Source organism: Scophthalmus maximus, chromosome 12, assembly GCF_022379125.1.
Source record: "Scophthalmus maximus strain ysfricsl-2021 chromosome 12, ASM2237912v1, whole genome shotgun sequence".
NCBI lineage: Eukaryota > Metazoa > Chordata > Actinopteri > Pleuronectiformes > Scophthalmidae > Scophthalmus > Scophthalmus maximus.
In genome coordinates, this window is record NC_061526.1 from 4,251,637 (window position 1) to 4,265,642 (window position 14,006).

Here is a 14,006-nt window from a genome sequence, read left to right on the forward strand (position 1 = left end):
GGGGACATGGCACCGGAAGCGCAACCTTCTCATCCGGTCTGAAACCCGCTTCGTCTGTTTACGTTCTGTCGAGGAGTTTTGATTCTACGTTGTTTAACTGCCCCGTACACAGACAAGTGACTTCAGATTGAAAACTGCACGACGGGCAGGTTCTGTACAAACGAGCCACAAAGCGACAAAAGTAAGGATTTTCGTACTTTATCACGCCACAACACGAAAGTAACGTTAGCTGTCATCGAATGCGCAGCGCTAGTGCTAAGCAGCATGCTAACCCCAGTTACTAATCATTTGCTCTCGGGCATTTAAAAAAAAAATAAAGCTATTGTCGCAGGTTAACACAGTTAAACTCTGTACATCATGAATTACGTCGTGCTCGTTCGTGATCTGTACCAATGTTTATTGTCAAGTTACCAGCAGCCGAAGCTAACAGTGCTAACCTAGCAGTTAGCGGAATAGCAGCCATGGCCTGTAACTCATTAAGACAGTTTTTTTTATTTATTACTGCTGATATCACTCGGTTGCTTTATGCACCTTGTGCAAATATTTCACAACTGTTAAACTGAATTTGTGACCCACACCAGCTGGCCCCTCCACTGCCTGTCACCATGCCCGCCCTGTTGGAGAGACCCAAACTGTCCAACGCGATGGCCAGAGCCCTCCACAAACACATCATGAGGGAGAGGGAGCGCAAGAGACAAGGTGTGTGTGTATGTGTATGTGTGCGCGTGCGTGTGTGGGCGTGTGTGCGCGCGTGCCTGTCTATTTGTGTATATCATTAGTTTTTTCTCTCTCTGAATAAGTATCCATGTTAACACTTAGGTGTTAGGTGGCATTGTCAAATTTTGTTTTGTTTATTTGGATCCCCATTACCTTCAGCATAAGCTAGAAGCTATTCTTCCTGGGGTCCTGCAGTTTATGTTGCGACAATACAATTTACACAATCGCATTAGACACTATACACAAACATTAGACATTCCATCACACCACGCAAACAATACGCAACATAAAACTCATGAATATTTACGAAATGACAGCTGACGCAATAAAACAAAAAGCCAAGAAAAACACATGAAAACAGTGTTTCCCCTAGGTTTACTGGTTGGGGGGGGGGGGGGGGGGGGGGGTAGGGCTCATTAGGGTTAGGGTTCACAAATCATGTTAAGTTTCATCCACAATCTTTCATACAGGAATGAGGAATAAGGTGTATAAGGAAAGTGACCTGAAATGACTTCTGCTTGACATTATATGTAAAATACAAAAATGAAATAAAAATAATAATTATATATTTTTATTAAAATCAATTTTACATTTCAGGGGGGGCGGGGGCTCCCGCTGGGGGGGGCGGGGCGCCCTCCCAATTCAATGGTAGGGGAAACACTGGAAAAGAATGTTGACAGTAGATGACAGAACTTTTAATTGATTATTTCTTCACCGTGTTGTTGCTGGTTTTGTAAGATAGGGGGCTTTGGATATGACTTTTTCATCACTGAAAAATCTGGGTCTTTTATTTAACTTTTTAGAGGAGGAAGAGGTGGACAAAATGATGGAGCAGAAGATGAAGGAGGAAGAGGAAAGGAAGAGGACGAAAGAAATAGAGGAGAGGATGTCCCTGGAGGAGACCAAAGAACAGGTAGGAAAAGTGATAAGACAAACTCTAATTCCGGTAGAGGTTTGCTGTGTCTGTAGCAAAAGATAGCTTTGCCATCTTGGCCTGGGTTTAGACAATAATATATATAGTAAAAATATATATGTTAATCCGAAAACCCATCGTGAACTTCAGGTGATGAAGATGGGCGAGAAACTTCAGGGACTCCAAGAAGAGAAACACCAGCTCTTCTTGCAGCTGAAGAAAGTTCTCCATGAAGAGGAAAAGAGACGCAGAAAGGAGCAGAGGTAGTGTTTATCGTTTAAAATTCAGTTATTAAGTTTGGGATTGTACACAAGTATTCTTCAGTTTCAATTCTGTGTCCCTGTCGCCTCCAGTGATATCACAACACTGACGTCAGCCAGCTACCAAGCCAGTCTGCCCATGCATGCAGGGCAGCACCTCCTCAGCATTCAAGGTGAGATGCTTTTTCCAGTTCTAACGTATGTCAATTGTCTTCTTCTTCCATCATTAATATCAGTCAGCTAATCCTTCTCTCCTCCGCTCTCAGGCGGTTCGGTCAGCCACAGTCGGCCTGGTGCGCTCCTTGGAGAACGAAGCAAACAGCTGTTCCCAGCTTCTGTGATTCCAGTAAGTAAAGAGGTGTTGATGATGAGATCCTCTTGGATAAATTAAGGATACACAGTTGTAATTGTTTGTTGGATCAGTTTTCTGTGCTCAACAGTGCAGCCTGACTCTGACTGTGTTGTTTGTGTGTTAAATCTACATTCAATTATTTTTGTGAACATACCTTTTAATCCAGAAATATTTGGAGAAGCAGACTTTTACATTAAGAGAGAAACCAGTAATTCTTATCACACTGTTAAGACCTATTGTTCCTCCTCGTCTTTCAGACACGTCACTATCAGACGCCCGGCTTCAGCTCGGGCTCAGCAGAGCACGGGCAGTTCAGTGGGGGCCAGGGGGTCCACGAGTCCTACGGGGTGGCTCAGTCCCAACATCCGTCCACCTACGCCCCCGGACCATCTGTACCTGTCAGTTTCGCGAGCAGCTCTCAGATCAGAGGTACACAAACGTGTATTGGTTTCAGTGGCATGGGTTACACATAAATTGTCACATAGGAATAGGTGCACATGTTTTCAATACATAGAATCCTGATAAAGTGTGTGGGGGGGGGGGTACTCTTCTAGTTACAAAATTTGGATATGAAGTCAGAAGTCTGTTATGGAGGCGGATATTGTCGTTTGTGCTCGTTGTGGTTTGCCCAAACGATCAAAGTGAGATGTAGTGACTTTAATGAGACTCGGTTGCTCTTGTTCTCCCCCAGGTGCGTCTGCGTTTCAGGCCATGCAGTATCTTCCCCACCAACAGACCGGCTACCCTGTCCACAGTCACTTCACCTCTCAGCCTGGTCAGTTCCTCAAGTTGTGCTCTTCCTTCTGCCATTAAAATCCTTGTATCTATCAGCAGCAGTCAACAACAGCCTAAATAGTTTCAGAGAAATTGTGAGTTAACCTAAATATTAACTCGTGTATCCCCTGCAGGATACATCCCTGGAGCAGGAATACCACTTCAGAAGCAGCTGGAACACGCCAACCAACAGTCAGGCTTCACTGACGCCGTAAGACCATTTCACAAAAGCTTCTTTTAGTGTTGATGAAGTTTCATTCTAGACACTAAATAAACTTGCTTTGTCTTTTGAAAAAAAGGTCTTTTGCATTCTGAGATAAAGGGATTGTGTATTAAATAAAAATGCTGCAGTAATACAGCGAATTATCTACAGTATATCTAATCAGACAGAACTAAGAAAAAAATGTGTCAAACGTGTCTGATTACAAATCTGTTTGTCCTTCCTCGACTCACAGGGCGCTTTGAGGCCAATGCATCCTCCAACCATGCACCCCTCTGCCTCCGGACTGCTGCCCACACCGTCAATGTCGGTCCAGATGCCCACTGCGAAGGTGAACTCACGCAGCTCTTTACATGAACACCATTCACAGATCTCTGTCACTTCCTCTCCAATGTAGGCTGATTTGATTCCACCCAGTTGGCTCCTCCTTGGGGGAGAGACCGTCGACCCCCTTTTTATTTTGTCTCTCCCCCCTTTTTATTTTGTTTTTGGCTTGAGCAGTTCTTGTTAGGTAAAATGTACAAGGTTGTACGACGGATGATTAGGGCCATATTGAGGTTGTAATGTTATGGGAATAAAGTCATAATATTATTTAAAAAATAAAGTCAGAATATAATGAGATTATAGAGATTATAGTATTTTCATCAGCCATTTCCTCCTCCACAAAGAGGAAATTTCCCCCAAGTCAGTGTGGTTCTTTCGACAGAAGAGACAGAGATGGAAGAGTCTTTTCAAAGTCCCGATGCTGATAATGTTGCGCTGATGTGCCAAAAGATATTGTTTTTTGATCTTCGTGAAAACTTTACCAATATATAACTGAAAACATGCTCCACATTCCTCATTTTTGAACGCAGGCGACTGATATTTCTGATATTCCCACTCTTAAACGACACGTAGCCTAAGATTTATTTATTACTTAGAAATCCTTTGTTGCGTGGTAATGTCAGAAAACGTTATCTTTTTGACGTTCATGTTTGCGCTTATTCCCTTTTCACAATACATGTATCTATACTGCCACCATGTGTTTGTATTCATGATGTGCACCTTTACTGGAAAAAAAACAACCACGTCCCTGTTAAAAATGCTCATCAAGACTTTTGCCTGAGAATAATTTACAATAATAATTTTCATCAACCGACATTGACACTCGTCTGCTCCGTGTTTCCGTCTCCAGGCGGCATTCCAGAGCTCTCCCCAGCCTGCCCCTCGCCACGGCTTCCTACCCCACAGCCAGAGCGGCCAGAGGTTCTACCACCACGGCAAGTAACTCGCAGCCACGGTCGCCTGCAGAGCCGCCGCCGCCAAGTAATGAATCGGCCCCTTTTCAACTGAAGTCACCAGGTTGGATTTTGCCATAAGATTTGTTTTATTTCATGTATAGTAACTGCTTTTAAGTTGTTGTTGTTTTTTTTTAACTTTGTTAATGATTGAGGAGCAGCCCTCATGTTTTTGACATAACTTCAAATCATGTTAATTTGTAAAATAGTTTATTATTTGACCTACTGTACACTGTAATGCCTTTGTGGAGGTGCTTATATGCCCTGAAATGTTAATATCTTGTATTAAACCAGACTGCATGGACCAGAGCTTAATCACTGAATACTAACATCTCAGTAATTACACCACTGTTCAGAGCTCAGTGTCTCTGCTCACAAGTAGCAAAAACCAGAATAGAATAAACATTTTCAGCAACATTTAGTGGTTCAATTTGGAGTTGGTGGATTAAATCGACATATTACTGCTGAGCTCACACAAACACTACTGTAAGAGAGAAACACGTTGGTTCGACTGATACCTCTGGTTGATCACATTAGGTTTAAAATTGGTCTTGACACAGGTACAATATGGAGGATTTCCCGTGTTTTTGCGCTGTCCTCTGTTTGAAAGCCTTTTATGTTATTGAATAAAGATGATAAGCAAACGCCACGTCCAACAGTTTGAGTCAACTTTATTTCTTCTGCACAGCTTGGACAACTCGTCCGCCTCATGAATCATCACTCAAACTTTTGAGAGTATGCCAAATAATACAGTTAGCCTCCAAGCAACTCCGGAGTTCAGGGTCTCTGCCAAGGGGTTGGCTGAAGGAATTATGCTTGTTCACTTTGCAAAGCCCGGAGACAAAAAAAAGAAGAAAGATGAACGTCCGTGTGCCATGTTGGTAACCATTTGTTTTAATAGACAAGTTTCAGGTGATGAAATCGAACAACAGGAGGATGGAACACTGAAGAAGCCTCAGGAGAACTACTGTTGAAGCCCTTGATATAACAGGGGGAACGTATCAAACAAAAGAGTTGTGACGTTATCACCGTTTTCCTTCGGTGATGGTAGGTAGCTACTGAATATTTATAGACCTACTCGATTTTTAGTGAGAGACCTTCCTCTACGCGTCCTTTTACAGCTTTACCTCTGGACTCAGACTTGTGGATTTTTTTCATGTCTGAATCTCCTTTATTTATTTTCTTTTACCATTCAAAATTCCACTTATTTATTCAAGTTCGTCTCAAAGGAAGGTCAGAAAACAGAGCGAGGGGGGGAGAGATAGAGTATGAAAACCAAAGACAAAACGAAAAGAGAAAAGGGGGAGAATAGCATTGACGAGGCAAATATCCCCTCCTTTTCCCCCCAGGTCCAGTGCATCTCGTTTGCCCCTGCAACAGAATTACAAAGGACGGAAGGAGTGAGAAGACAACGAAAAGGAAGAGAAAAAAATAATAAACACCACATTTTTAATGAAGCAATATGTGTTTTAACTTTCCTCCACTGAGGAAACATTGCATATGACTTTTTCTTTTTTTGTGTGTGGCCCACCGTTTGCAGGTAAGAAAGTGCATGAAACAGTTTTGACTCAACAATTACAGCAATGCCACGGGCCGTTTCTTAAAAGGAAGAAAAGGAAGCAACTGGCGGGATCAGGCTGTGGAATGAAGTGCAACCCGCAGAGAGAAAAAAAAACCCAAAATAGCTCAGATATACAATATGAGCCTTAAGCTTCCATTATTATTTGATAGTGCGATGCAAAAAAAAAAAACATTGATGACAATCATAATAACAAAACAGAAAACAAAAAGTACATTGAGGGGAAGGCAAATCCACAGTGACACACTGCTCAGTAGTAACCGTCGCTTCACACAAGCGTCAAACTTTGTTTACTTTTGGTCAATTATGACAATGTCATCTGTCATCTGATCACTTATAAGGTGCATTTCAAACATATATACATGTAAAACAATTGCGCAAAGCAGAAATATGGGCAGAAAACGTGGATTTTTCCAATATAATACATACATATTGCATCCACCGATGGACAGTAAACTGTACATGATTCAGACATCACACACACACACTCGCACCGGCATGGCACATGCTTGTGGCTTGTATTGTAACACCCATACGCGCAGATACACGTACATCATTTTACAGAGTGCACACACACACACTCCTCTTCAGACAGGCTTGGGTTAGGTGGTGTTTAGGGGGGTGGTGGTGGTGGCGGTGAGAGGTCAGCTGCGTGTCGTGTCGAAAACACCTCTAGCTCTGTATTTACCTGCAGTGGCTTATTTACCCAAGGCCTTGATGCCAATGGCGGCTTCTTCATCCATTGCGTTTAGAACGGTGATCTGACGGGGTGAAATGGAGAGTCGGGACAAAGGCGCTTTGTTATTATCGACAGCATTCTGATTGAGTGTGACAGACCCGACACCTCAATGTCTCTTTTCTAATCCTTTAAAAAAAGAAAAAGGCGTTTTTTTCAGATATGAAATCTGTAGCAGGAGATTGTCCGAGTCGCGCTGACGGGAACCTTTCCGCGACGCCCTGTGGCGTCTGGGCGGAGCAGCAGGCATCGGGGCGTGGCGATTAAATCTTGCTGCGAAAGAGCTGCGTTTTTGTTTGCAGCCGTCAACACATGCTCGCTGTGAATCGAGAGATTTTGTGTGGGGTTTTTTTAAGAGGTCAAAATGTCTCGGACACATTCGGACGGTCCGGCCTCACGGCGAGGACGACGTGTTTCCAGAACGGACAGAACCACAGCATCAAAGAGCGTGAGGTGAGATGGTAAAAAAAAAAAAAGTACTGACCATGATCTCCTCTCCGGCATCGTGCTTGCTCTCTATTTCTCTGCCCAGGTCTCCCTCGGGAATCTTCAGGTCCTCCCTCACCTCCCCGCTGTCCTGGAGCAGGGACAGGTAGCCTTCCTGGATCCCAATGAGCTTGGAGAACACAAGGGGAAGGGTCAGTGGGTTTTCTTAGTCGCGCACAAACATTTCAGTATTAATTATTTTCATTACGCCGACCCGCGGAAGTTGATTGTTTCTCGCTCCCGCCAGCATCGTTACGAACTGCACGAAGCTGCAGTTAAGTGTATGGGGAGCGCTGGGACTGTACGGTTTCTCTTCTACAAGAAGAAGTTCTGCACCATTTTCTTTTCAGCCCGGCGAGCTGTGAGCATTCCACACCACACACAGCATGTTTTAATCGCTGCCTCTTCAGCTAACCATCGGGTTCTCTTCACAAGAGACTGGATATTAAAAAGAAACTCACATTTCTCCAATTTGAATTGAATCACATGATGAGATGTTTGAGGTGAAAGGACCAGCGAGACTGAACCAAAACGGTGCGCTGGAGAGCCGCCGAACCGAAACAACTCGCTGAAAGGCGCAAAAAAGCTCCACAGCACAGCTCACCATATGTCAGTATGCCAAAATATATATATATATACTTATGGTCTCTCACTAGCTAAATAATAAGTACAACCATTGGTGACTTGACTCAGATTATGGGGCGATGAGCAGCAGAGGGACACGTCCCCTTTCAGGCTGATCGAGGACCGGACGTGCCGCCACATCCTGGACCTGCTACGAACGTTCCACCGTGCATGAAGGGAGGAGAGAGATAAACCTGGCCTGTTGGGTGAGTTATCAGGTAAACTTTATTTTTCATATGTTTTTATAAAACAAAGTGGCAAAAACCAGGAGACAAACTGCAACACGGTCAGACAAGGACAAGTAGCCATCAAACATGACACCCAGGTTTCTGGATTGGGAAATTTGCATGTTGATATTGCGCCGGAGAGATTGATTTGCCTGACGGCCGAGGGCGTGATTCAGTCTTACAGGGGTTTTGTTGGAGATGGCGTTTTCCTTCATCCATATGAACATGTGTCTGAGAGACCAGCTCTCCTCACTCCAGACACTCTTTTGCTAACTGCTGTAATAATCTTTTTTCAAATAAGCAGCCAACTCCTCCTAATTGTCCTCCAGCAGCCGTGTAGGATCATCACCGAAAATCTTTTTGGTTATTGAAAAACCGTTGATGAACATCGCGGCGAAATGAAAGGTGTGATTATAATTTCCCCACTGACGACAAATAACGCACTCCTCATAATCGACTCAAACTTACATACTCCCTAAGAGGACGCAATCCCAGTTTTCTGTCGAGTGCACATTTACACAACCCGGCAAATATGTGTAATAATTTCTTGGTAATTAGTATATTGCCTATATATTTGTTGATCTAGAGCCTTGTGTGGCTCCAAATCAATCCTAATGTTGCAGTATCTGACTCCTGGAATACTAGTATGCATTTAATACTTCATTTTACAATGGTGAAGACCGCGTCTGTCCTCCAGCTGTCTCACCTGGTATTCCATTCTCTTGATGTTGGGTACGTCCATGTTGTGGGTGGAGGGACAAATGTCTTCATACTTCTTACCAGTGAAGATGTCGATACCGACCAAGTGCACCTGCACGAGCAACGGGAGAACACGGAGAGGATTAATCGAGTCCCAAAACGAAATACACACGTAATGTTTGTTTTGTTTTTTAAACACCTTGACCTATATTTTACCAATCAGTATCTATATTATATTCAATGTGTCAACAAGTGCTTGGCTTACCTACGATCATTTCAAAAAAAGGGAGGTTGTCCATCAATAGTTTTGTCAAGTGTATCATGTTTAAAACCCTTTTTTAAGGAGGAAACCTGCGACCCACCAGGGACACGTTCATGTTGTTGTGGAGACTGAAAGCGTCCATCAGTGTTCATTATTATTAATGAGACAAATAGATAGATAGTAGAGCAGTGGTTGACTGAAACCCCTCCCCCTTGTTTGTATTCTCTTCAAAACTCTTTTAATCAAAGTGAATCCGAGCTGGACAGAAGTGGACGTACATGCATTTTACATTCAAAGTCGTGCAATAAGGCATCGATAGTTTTGCCGCTAAAGTGTGGGGCGCGAGTGGGTCATTTACTGACCTTGGCGTGGCCGTGCTTGCCGGTCTTGGAGGTGGACATCTCCACGATCTTGCAGGGTCGGCCTTTCAGCACAACAAAGCCGTTTTTGCGCAGGGCCGAGCACTGCATGGGGTAGGTGGCGGACGCCCCGGCATCGCCCGTCTGGAAGTCCAGCTCCGCATCTGCCATGCCTGCCTGTGGAGGGCCGACACACGGGACGCAGACGTTAAGGGTGACATGTTATGCAAGAAGCACTCTTTCAGTGTTTGTGCTCATAAATGTGGGTGTCTGTGGACCCTGCCGGCCCACAAACTGTGAAACAATGACCACCCTGTCTTTATTTTGTGAGCTGGATGAACGCTACAGCCTGGCTCTGAACAACTGGTTCAGATTTCTCTCCCACTCGGATGTCACAGTTGGACTCGTTTGGGGGTAACCCCGCCTGCAATCTGAGAATCTCCACTTTTCTGGTGAACGGGCGTGACATTTCCTACACATTTTGAAAGCAGTTGACCAATCACAACAGACTGGCCCAGCTGGCCAATCAGAGCAGAGACAGGCAGTATGACAACACTGATGCCCTTTCTGAACATTAGGAGCATGTAAACCTTTTCAAGTGGTAACCCGAATTGAAAGTATGAACCTGAATATGAGCATAACATGTCTCCTTTAACGTATGTTCAGACACGGGATTCAGGCAAATGACAACGGAATAACAGTTCTTGTTAGAGCTAGAAGAAGTAGTTACTTATTTTATGGTGTATGGCCGGATTATGTCAATAATGCGAAAATTGTCGTTTGAGACATGACAGTGTTAAGATTGCAACTTTTGGTTCTTGTAAAATAATTCAAGGTGCATTATCCCCACTTCTTCTCTTCTCTTTGCTATACTGTATCCACTATTTAGATGACAGCTTATCATAAAACCACAAATATTACATTAGATATTGATGAAACGACCACACAGTAAATATTGTAATATTTGATTTTATCATCATCTTCTTCTTAGTCTATGACGTTTGGTGTTTTTTCAGGGCTGACAGAACTTTTCACCTCCAGGTCAGATTGGTGCACTGTATTGTGGTACAACACACACTGTAACTAGCATTTGTGCAAGTTAATCCGTGATGGCATATCAGGTAGATGAATATGGTTGGACATGTGATATTTGCCTCTCGGGATGAATTTATATTGGGGGGGGGGGGGGGCACAGGAAGTGACACAGGAGCGCATGATGCAGGCCAGCCAGGGCTAAATAAAGCAATAAGAAACATGGCACCTGTTGGCTCAAGTAAGAACAGTCCTATGTTATAGTGACATTAAGATATAAACAGCAAAAAACATGTACATGGAGTTTCATCTTTGGCTGCAGCTGAACTGCAACCGGAGAGCTGTGCGAGCGAGTCCCGCGGTGTTGAAAGGGGAAAAGGAAGACAGGCGCTGACTGCGGCCTGGTGCGCATACGCGCAGCGTGCCAAGTCCGTGCGTCCCCGCATCCATGCGCACTGACTGCGCTCAGGGGCCGCGGCCCTGCGGAGGACGAGATGGAAGTCCACAAGCACGGGGGGGGGGGGGGGGCAACCTTTACGCGGCACTTTATTAGGACCCTTTCGTACCGGCTCCGCGTGAAAGACAGCCCCCCCCCCCCCGGTCACAGATTATTTTCCACAACCGAGGAAGTTGATCGGAATGTTGGCCCGCGGCCGCACAGTAATGACTAAGCTAATACCCGCGATGGCTGCGGCGCACTGGAGGAAAACAACACGGGTTCAGTTTGTCGTTGCGACCGCGTCCTGGTTCCGGCGGCAGGAGCGCGCGGACGCGTCCAGAAGTCGCGCTAATAACGAAATCCTGGCAGGATTAAAAGTAAAAGAAAAAACTTAGAACAGCCGCAATAATGGGCCAATGGGACATTTCCATTTTTAGCAACCAAGTGACAACGTAGCTCCCAAGTTCGCATAAGATGGTGGTCTCCTGCGATAACACGCCGTTATGTAGCCGGGGGGGGGGGGGATCATAATAATACCGCTTCATACAGACATGTGCATAGGATAACTCGTCTGCCCAGGCGCGAACACGCCCCGTCCATTGGATGTTTTGATAGGGAACTCACCGCGGTGGTGATGACAATGGCTCGCACTCCCCTCGCTCGGTGACTGATCAGCCTCCCTCTCCCTTTAATTCCTCCTCTTCCTCCTCCTCCTCTGTCGCCTCCCTGGAGCAGGGCTGACGGGTCGTCTGGCTCGGGCTCGGTTTCCTCCTCTGTGGCTCGTTGGCGATGTCGCTTGCCCCCTTTATATTTTTCTCTGTCTTTATTTTTGTTTTAAACTATCAGCTATCTTTATTATTATTATTAATATTATTCCACTTTCATTCCACACACACACACACACACTCTGCTCTCCTCTCCCTCCCTGGGTTCCGGTCCAGATTGGAGTTGACCTCGTACGGAGGCTCGCCGCCGTCAGACTGAGCCGCCGGGCCGAAAAGTGAGAACCTGCGCCCCGGAGCTCGCAGCGTCAGAACCGCCTGTCCAGCCTGGACTCTTCCTCCTCCTGCTCCTCACCACTGTCACGTTAACGAAAATAAATCTCATCTCAACGCTGGACTTCCCGTTTTAGCTGTCACAATAAAAGCCCGTGTTTTTAACGGGTTTTTTTTTTTTTATTTATGTTATTTTGGCTAATATTTTAGATTATTATAAAATGATCAAAAAATTCAAGGTCACTTGCTAACTATTCTGGGCTTTCGACCACAAGTAACGGGAGGATTGACTTGGTCTTTTCGTCTTTTCCACAACTGACACACTTTTACACTGAAGGCGAGGCTGCGCCGCCCCCTGACCTTTCCCGGCTCACCGAAAGTGGCTTGACGCTGCTTTCATCCAAGTGGCTACGAAATAAACATCGCCCAGTTTGGCACGTTCTGCGCATGCGTGACTTTTCCATTCCAGCGCAACATGGACCACTCGGTTCTTTCTCCAGACTTTACTGTACACACACACTGTGACATGTGTGTGTGTGTGTGTGTGTGTGTGTGTGTGTGTGTGTGTGTGTGTGTGTGTGTGTGTGTGTGTTGATCCATACAGATATTACCCCCAGGTTTCTAATATGAAATGATGCAGTGGGATCAGTTGTCTGAAAATAAATTAGATTGCACATATCTATCACCGTTATCCACATCACAACCATTTACGTCAAATCAAAACAAAAACATTGACTTTTTCAAATAGTCGAACACTTTATTATTTTCATATTGTATAATAGTTTCAATAATTAAGAAGTTTTGCTGCCACATGTGTGATACACACACCAGTACCTTTACTTGCATATTATATCAAAACATTTCTCATCCAGACTCAATGAACACTTTTTTTTCACTAGGCAAATTTCATAAAAAAGAAGTTTTCTGTCAGTGTGCTCCTCAAATGGCTGTACTTCCCTCTGCTACCAGTCATTACACTTCTGATTAGGAGTCCAACACCGGATGGTTTCATTGAACTTGGCAGTTCTTAGAGCTGCTGGGTTAAATTTGGTGCTGTGAAACTGGAGTCCCGTGACCTATGTGTGCTGAGGGCTGCAGTTGAAGGGCATAGTTAACCCCCAAAATGTAAAATTCACTCATCGCTTTCTTGATCCCATGTCAAATGAAACTCCACTGGAAGTTCCCCAGCAGAGCACAAAATCACCGCCTCAAAAGTTGACAGGGCTATTTATTCACAGGTCAACATAATCTCCAGACTGCGATAACATCCAATATTAAGGGTTGATTTTAACAACGATTAATTTCTTTATTGCAGATCATAAGGGGCTGAGGCAAGGGAATTAGTTTCTGATCCACCTCGTTTATAATAACGAAGCAGTTTTACACAATAAACTGATTGCATTGTACATGACAAGTCAGTTCTGCTAGTTTATAGCCCATCATATATATATATCATAAACTGAAAATGATTCCCATCCCCTGAGTTTTGTAAAAGTTTCTTCTCGTAGAAACTCTACTCTAAATGCATCACACTGGATCCTGTCACAAGCGTTGAGAAGCCCTATTTCATACAGACGGTCATAAAGTGGTCTATGAACTATGAAAGGCCTGTTATAATCACACAATATTTTAATACACTCCTCCTTCTCTCACAAAAATATTTAGGCCTAATTTAAATCAAATTTAAAAATCACATTGATTTATCAAAACAGGCACAATGTGATTCCAACAATTAGGTGTACAAATTTGAAACCAATTGGATTTATCGATTTTGAACATATCACTCTGTTTTTTGTGCGTATTTATCTTGCGTTTGAGATTGTCTTTATGTTTCACTGACAAATATTAAGTGCATTAGTTCGTTTTTGGTTAAATCTGTGCAATCCAGACGTTGTGAAATACATCAGTCTGAAACATTTGGCCTCGGTACTTGTGTGAGGTCACTCAGCATTATTGTAAAAGAAAACACTTCCCGTTATTTTAAAATCAAGCGGCTCTCGCTCCTACCTGTCCTCCACCTGTCAATGGTTTCCCTCCCGATTGCCCTGGCGCTCC

General features: G+C 44.2%; 2 protein-coding genes across 5 annotated transcripts; one reads left to right on the forward strand and one right to left on the reverse strand.

Annotated features, from left to right (window-relative positions):
- The first annotated feature begins 13 nt into the window (after positions 1–13).
- Positions 14–5,169, forward strand: gps2 (G protein pathway suppressor 2). The gene is made up of 11 exons (XM_035648452.2): positions 14–181; positions 582–699; positions 1,521–1,630; positions 1,781–1,893; positions 1,984–2,063; positions 2,157–2,236; positions 2,500–2,671; positions 2,934–3,017; positions 3,151–3,227; positions 3,472–3,567; positions 4,411–5,169. The coding sequence occupies exons 2-11, from the start codon at positions 606–608 to the stop codon at positions 4,501–4,503; spliced, it is 999 nt and encodes a 332-aa protein (XP_035504345.1). The 5' UTR covers positions 14–181; positions 582–605; the 3' UTR covers positions 4,504–5,169.
- Positions 5,168–12,046, reverse strand: LOC118318647 (eukaryotic translation initiation factor 5A-1). 4 transcript variants are annotated; one of them, XM_035648517.2, is made up of 6 exons: positions 11,581–12,043; positions 9,489–9,662; positions 8,872–8,976; positions 7,313–7,444; positions 6,781–6,853; positions 5,749–5,884 (listed from the first exon to the last, which is right to left on the reverse strand). In XM_035648517.2, the coding sequence occupies exons 2-5, from the start codon at positions 9,654–9,656 to the stop codon at positions 6,791–6,793; spliced, it is 468 nt and encodes a 155-aa protein (XP_035504410.1). In that variant the 5' UTR covers positions 9,657–9,662; positions 11,581–12,043; the 3' UTR covers positions 5,749–5,884; positions 6,781–6,790. The 4 variants fall into 4 exon arrangements, with proteins under 4 accessions (XP_035504396.1, XP_035504386.1, XP_035504410.1 ...); XM_035648503.2 differs by lacking the exon at positions 6,781–6,853 and having other exon boundaries at positions 5,168–5,884; positions 9,489–9,658; positions 11,581–12,046; XM_035648493.2 differs by lacking the exon at positions 6,781–6,853 and having other exon boundaries at positions 5,168–5,884; positions 11,581–12,045.
- Between the last annotated feature and the right edge of the window lie 1,960 nt (positions 12,047–14,006).

Bases quoted from the DNA above. Each gene is read 5' to 3' on its own strand.
- gps2 (XM_035648452.2), top strand. From the start codon at position 606: ATGCCCGCCCTGTTGGAGAGACCCAAACTGTCCAACGCGATGGCCAGA. The intron at 2,237-2,499 runs GTAAGTAAAGAG...CTCGTCTTTCAG, and splicing joins TCCCAGCTTCTGTGATTCCA to ACACGTCACTATCAGACGCC. The intron at 2,672-2,933 runs GTACACAAACGT...GTTCTCCCCCAG, and splicing joins GAGCAGCTCTCAGATCAGAG to GTGCGTCTGCGTTTCAGGCC.
- LOC118318647 (XM_035648503.2), bottom strand. From the start codon at position 9,656: ATGGCAGATGCGGAGCTGGACTTCCAGACGGGCGATGCCGGGGCGTCC. The intron at 8,977-9,488 runs GTCAGTAAATGA...TTGCTCGTGCAG, and splicing joins GCAAGCACGGCCACGCCAAG to GTGCACTTGGTCGGTATCGA. The intron at 5,885-7,312 runs GTCAGTACTTTT...ATTCTGTTGCAG, and splicing joins ATGCCGGAGAGGAGATCATG to GGGCAAACGAGATGCACTGG.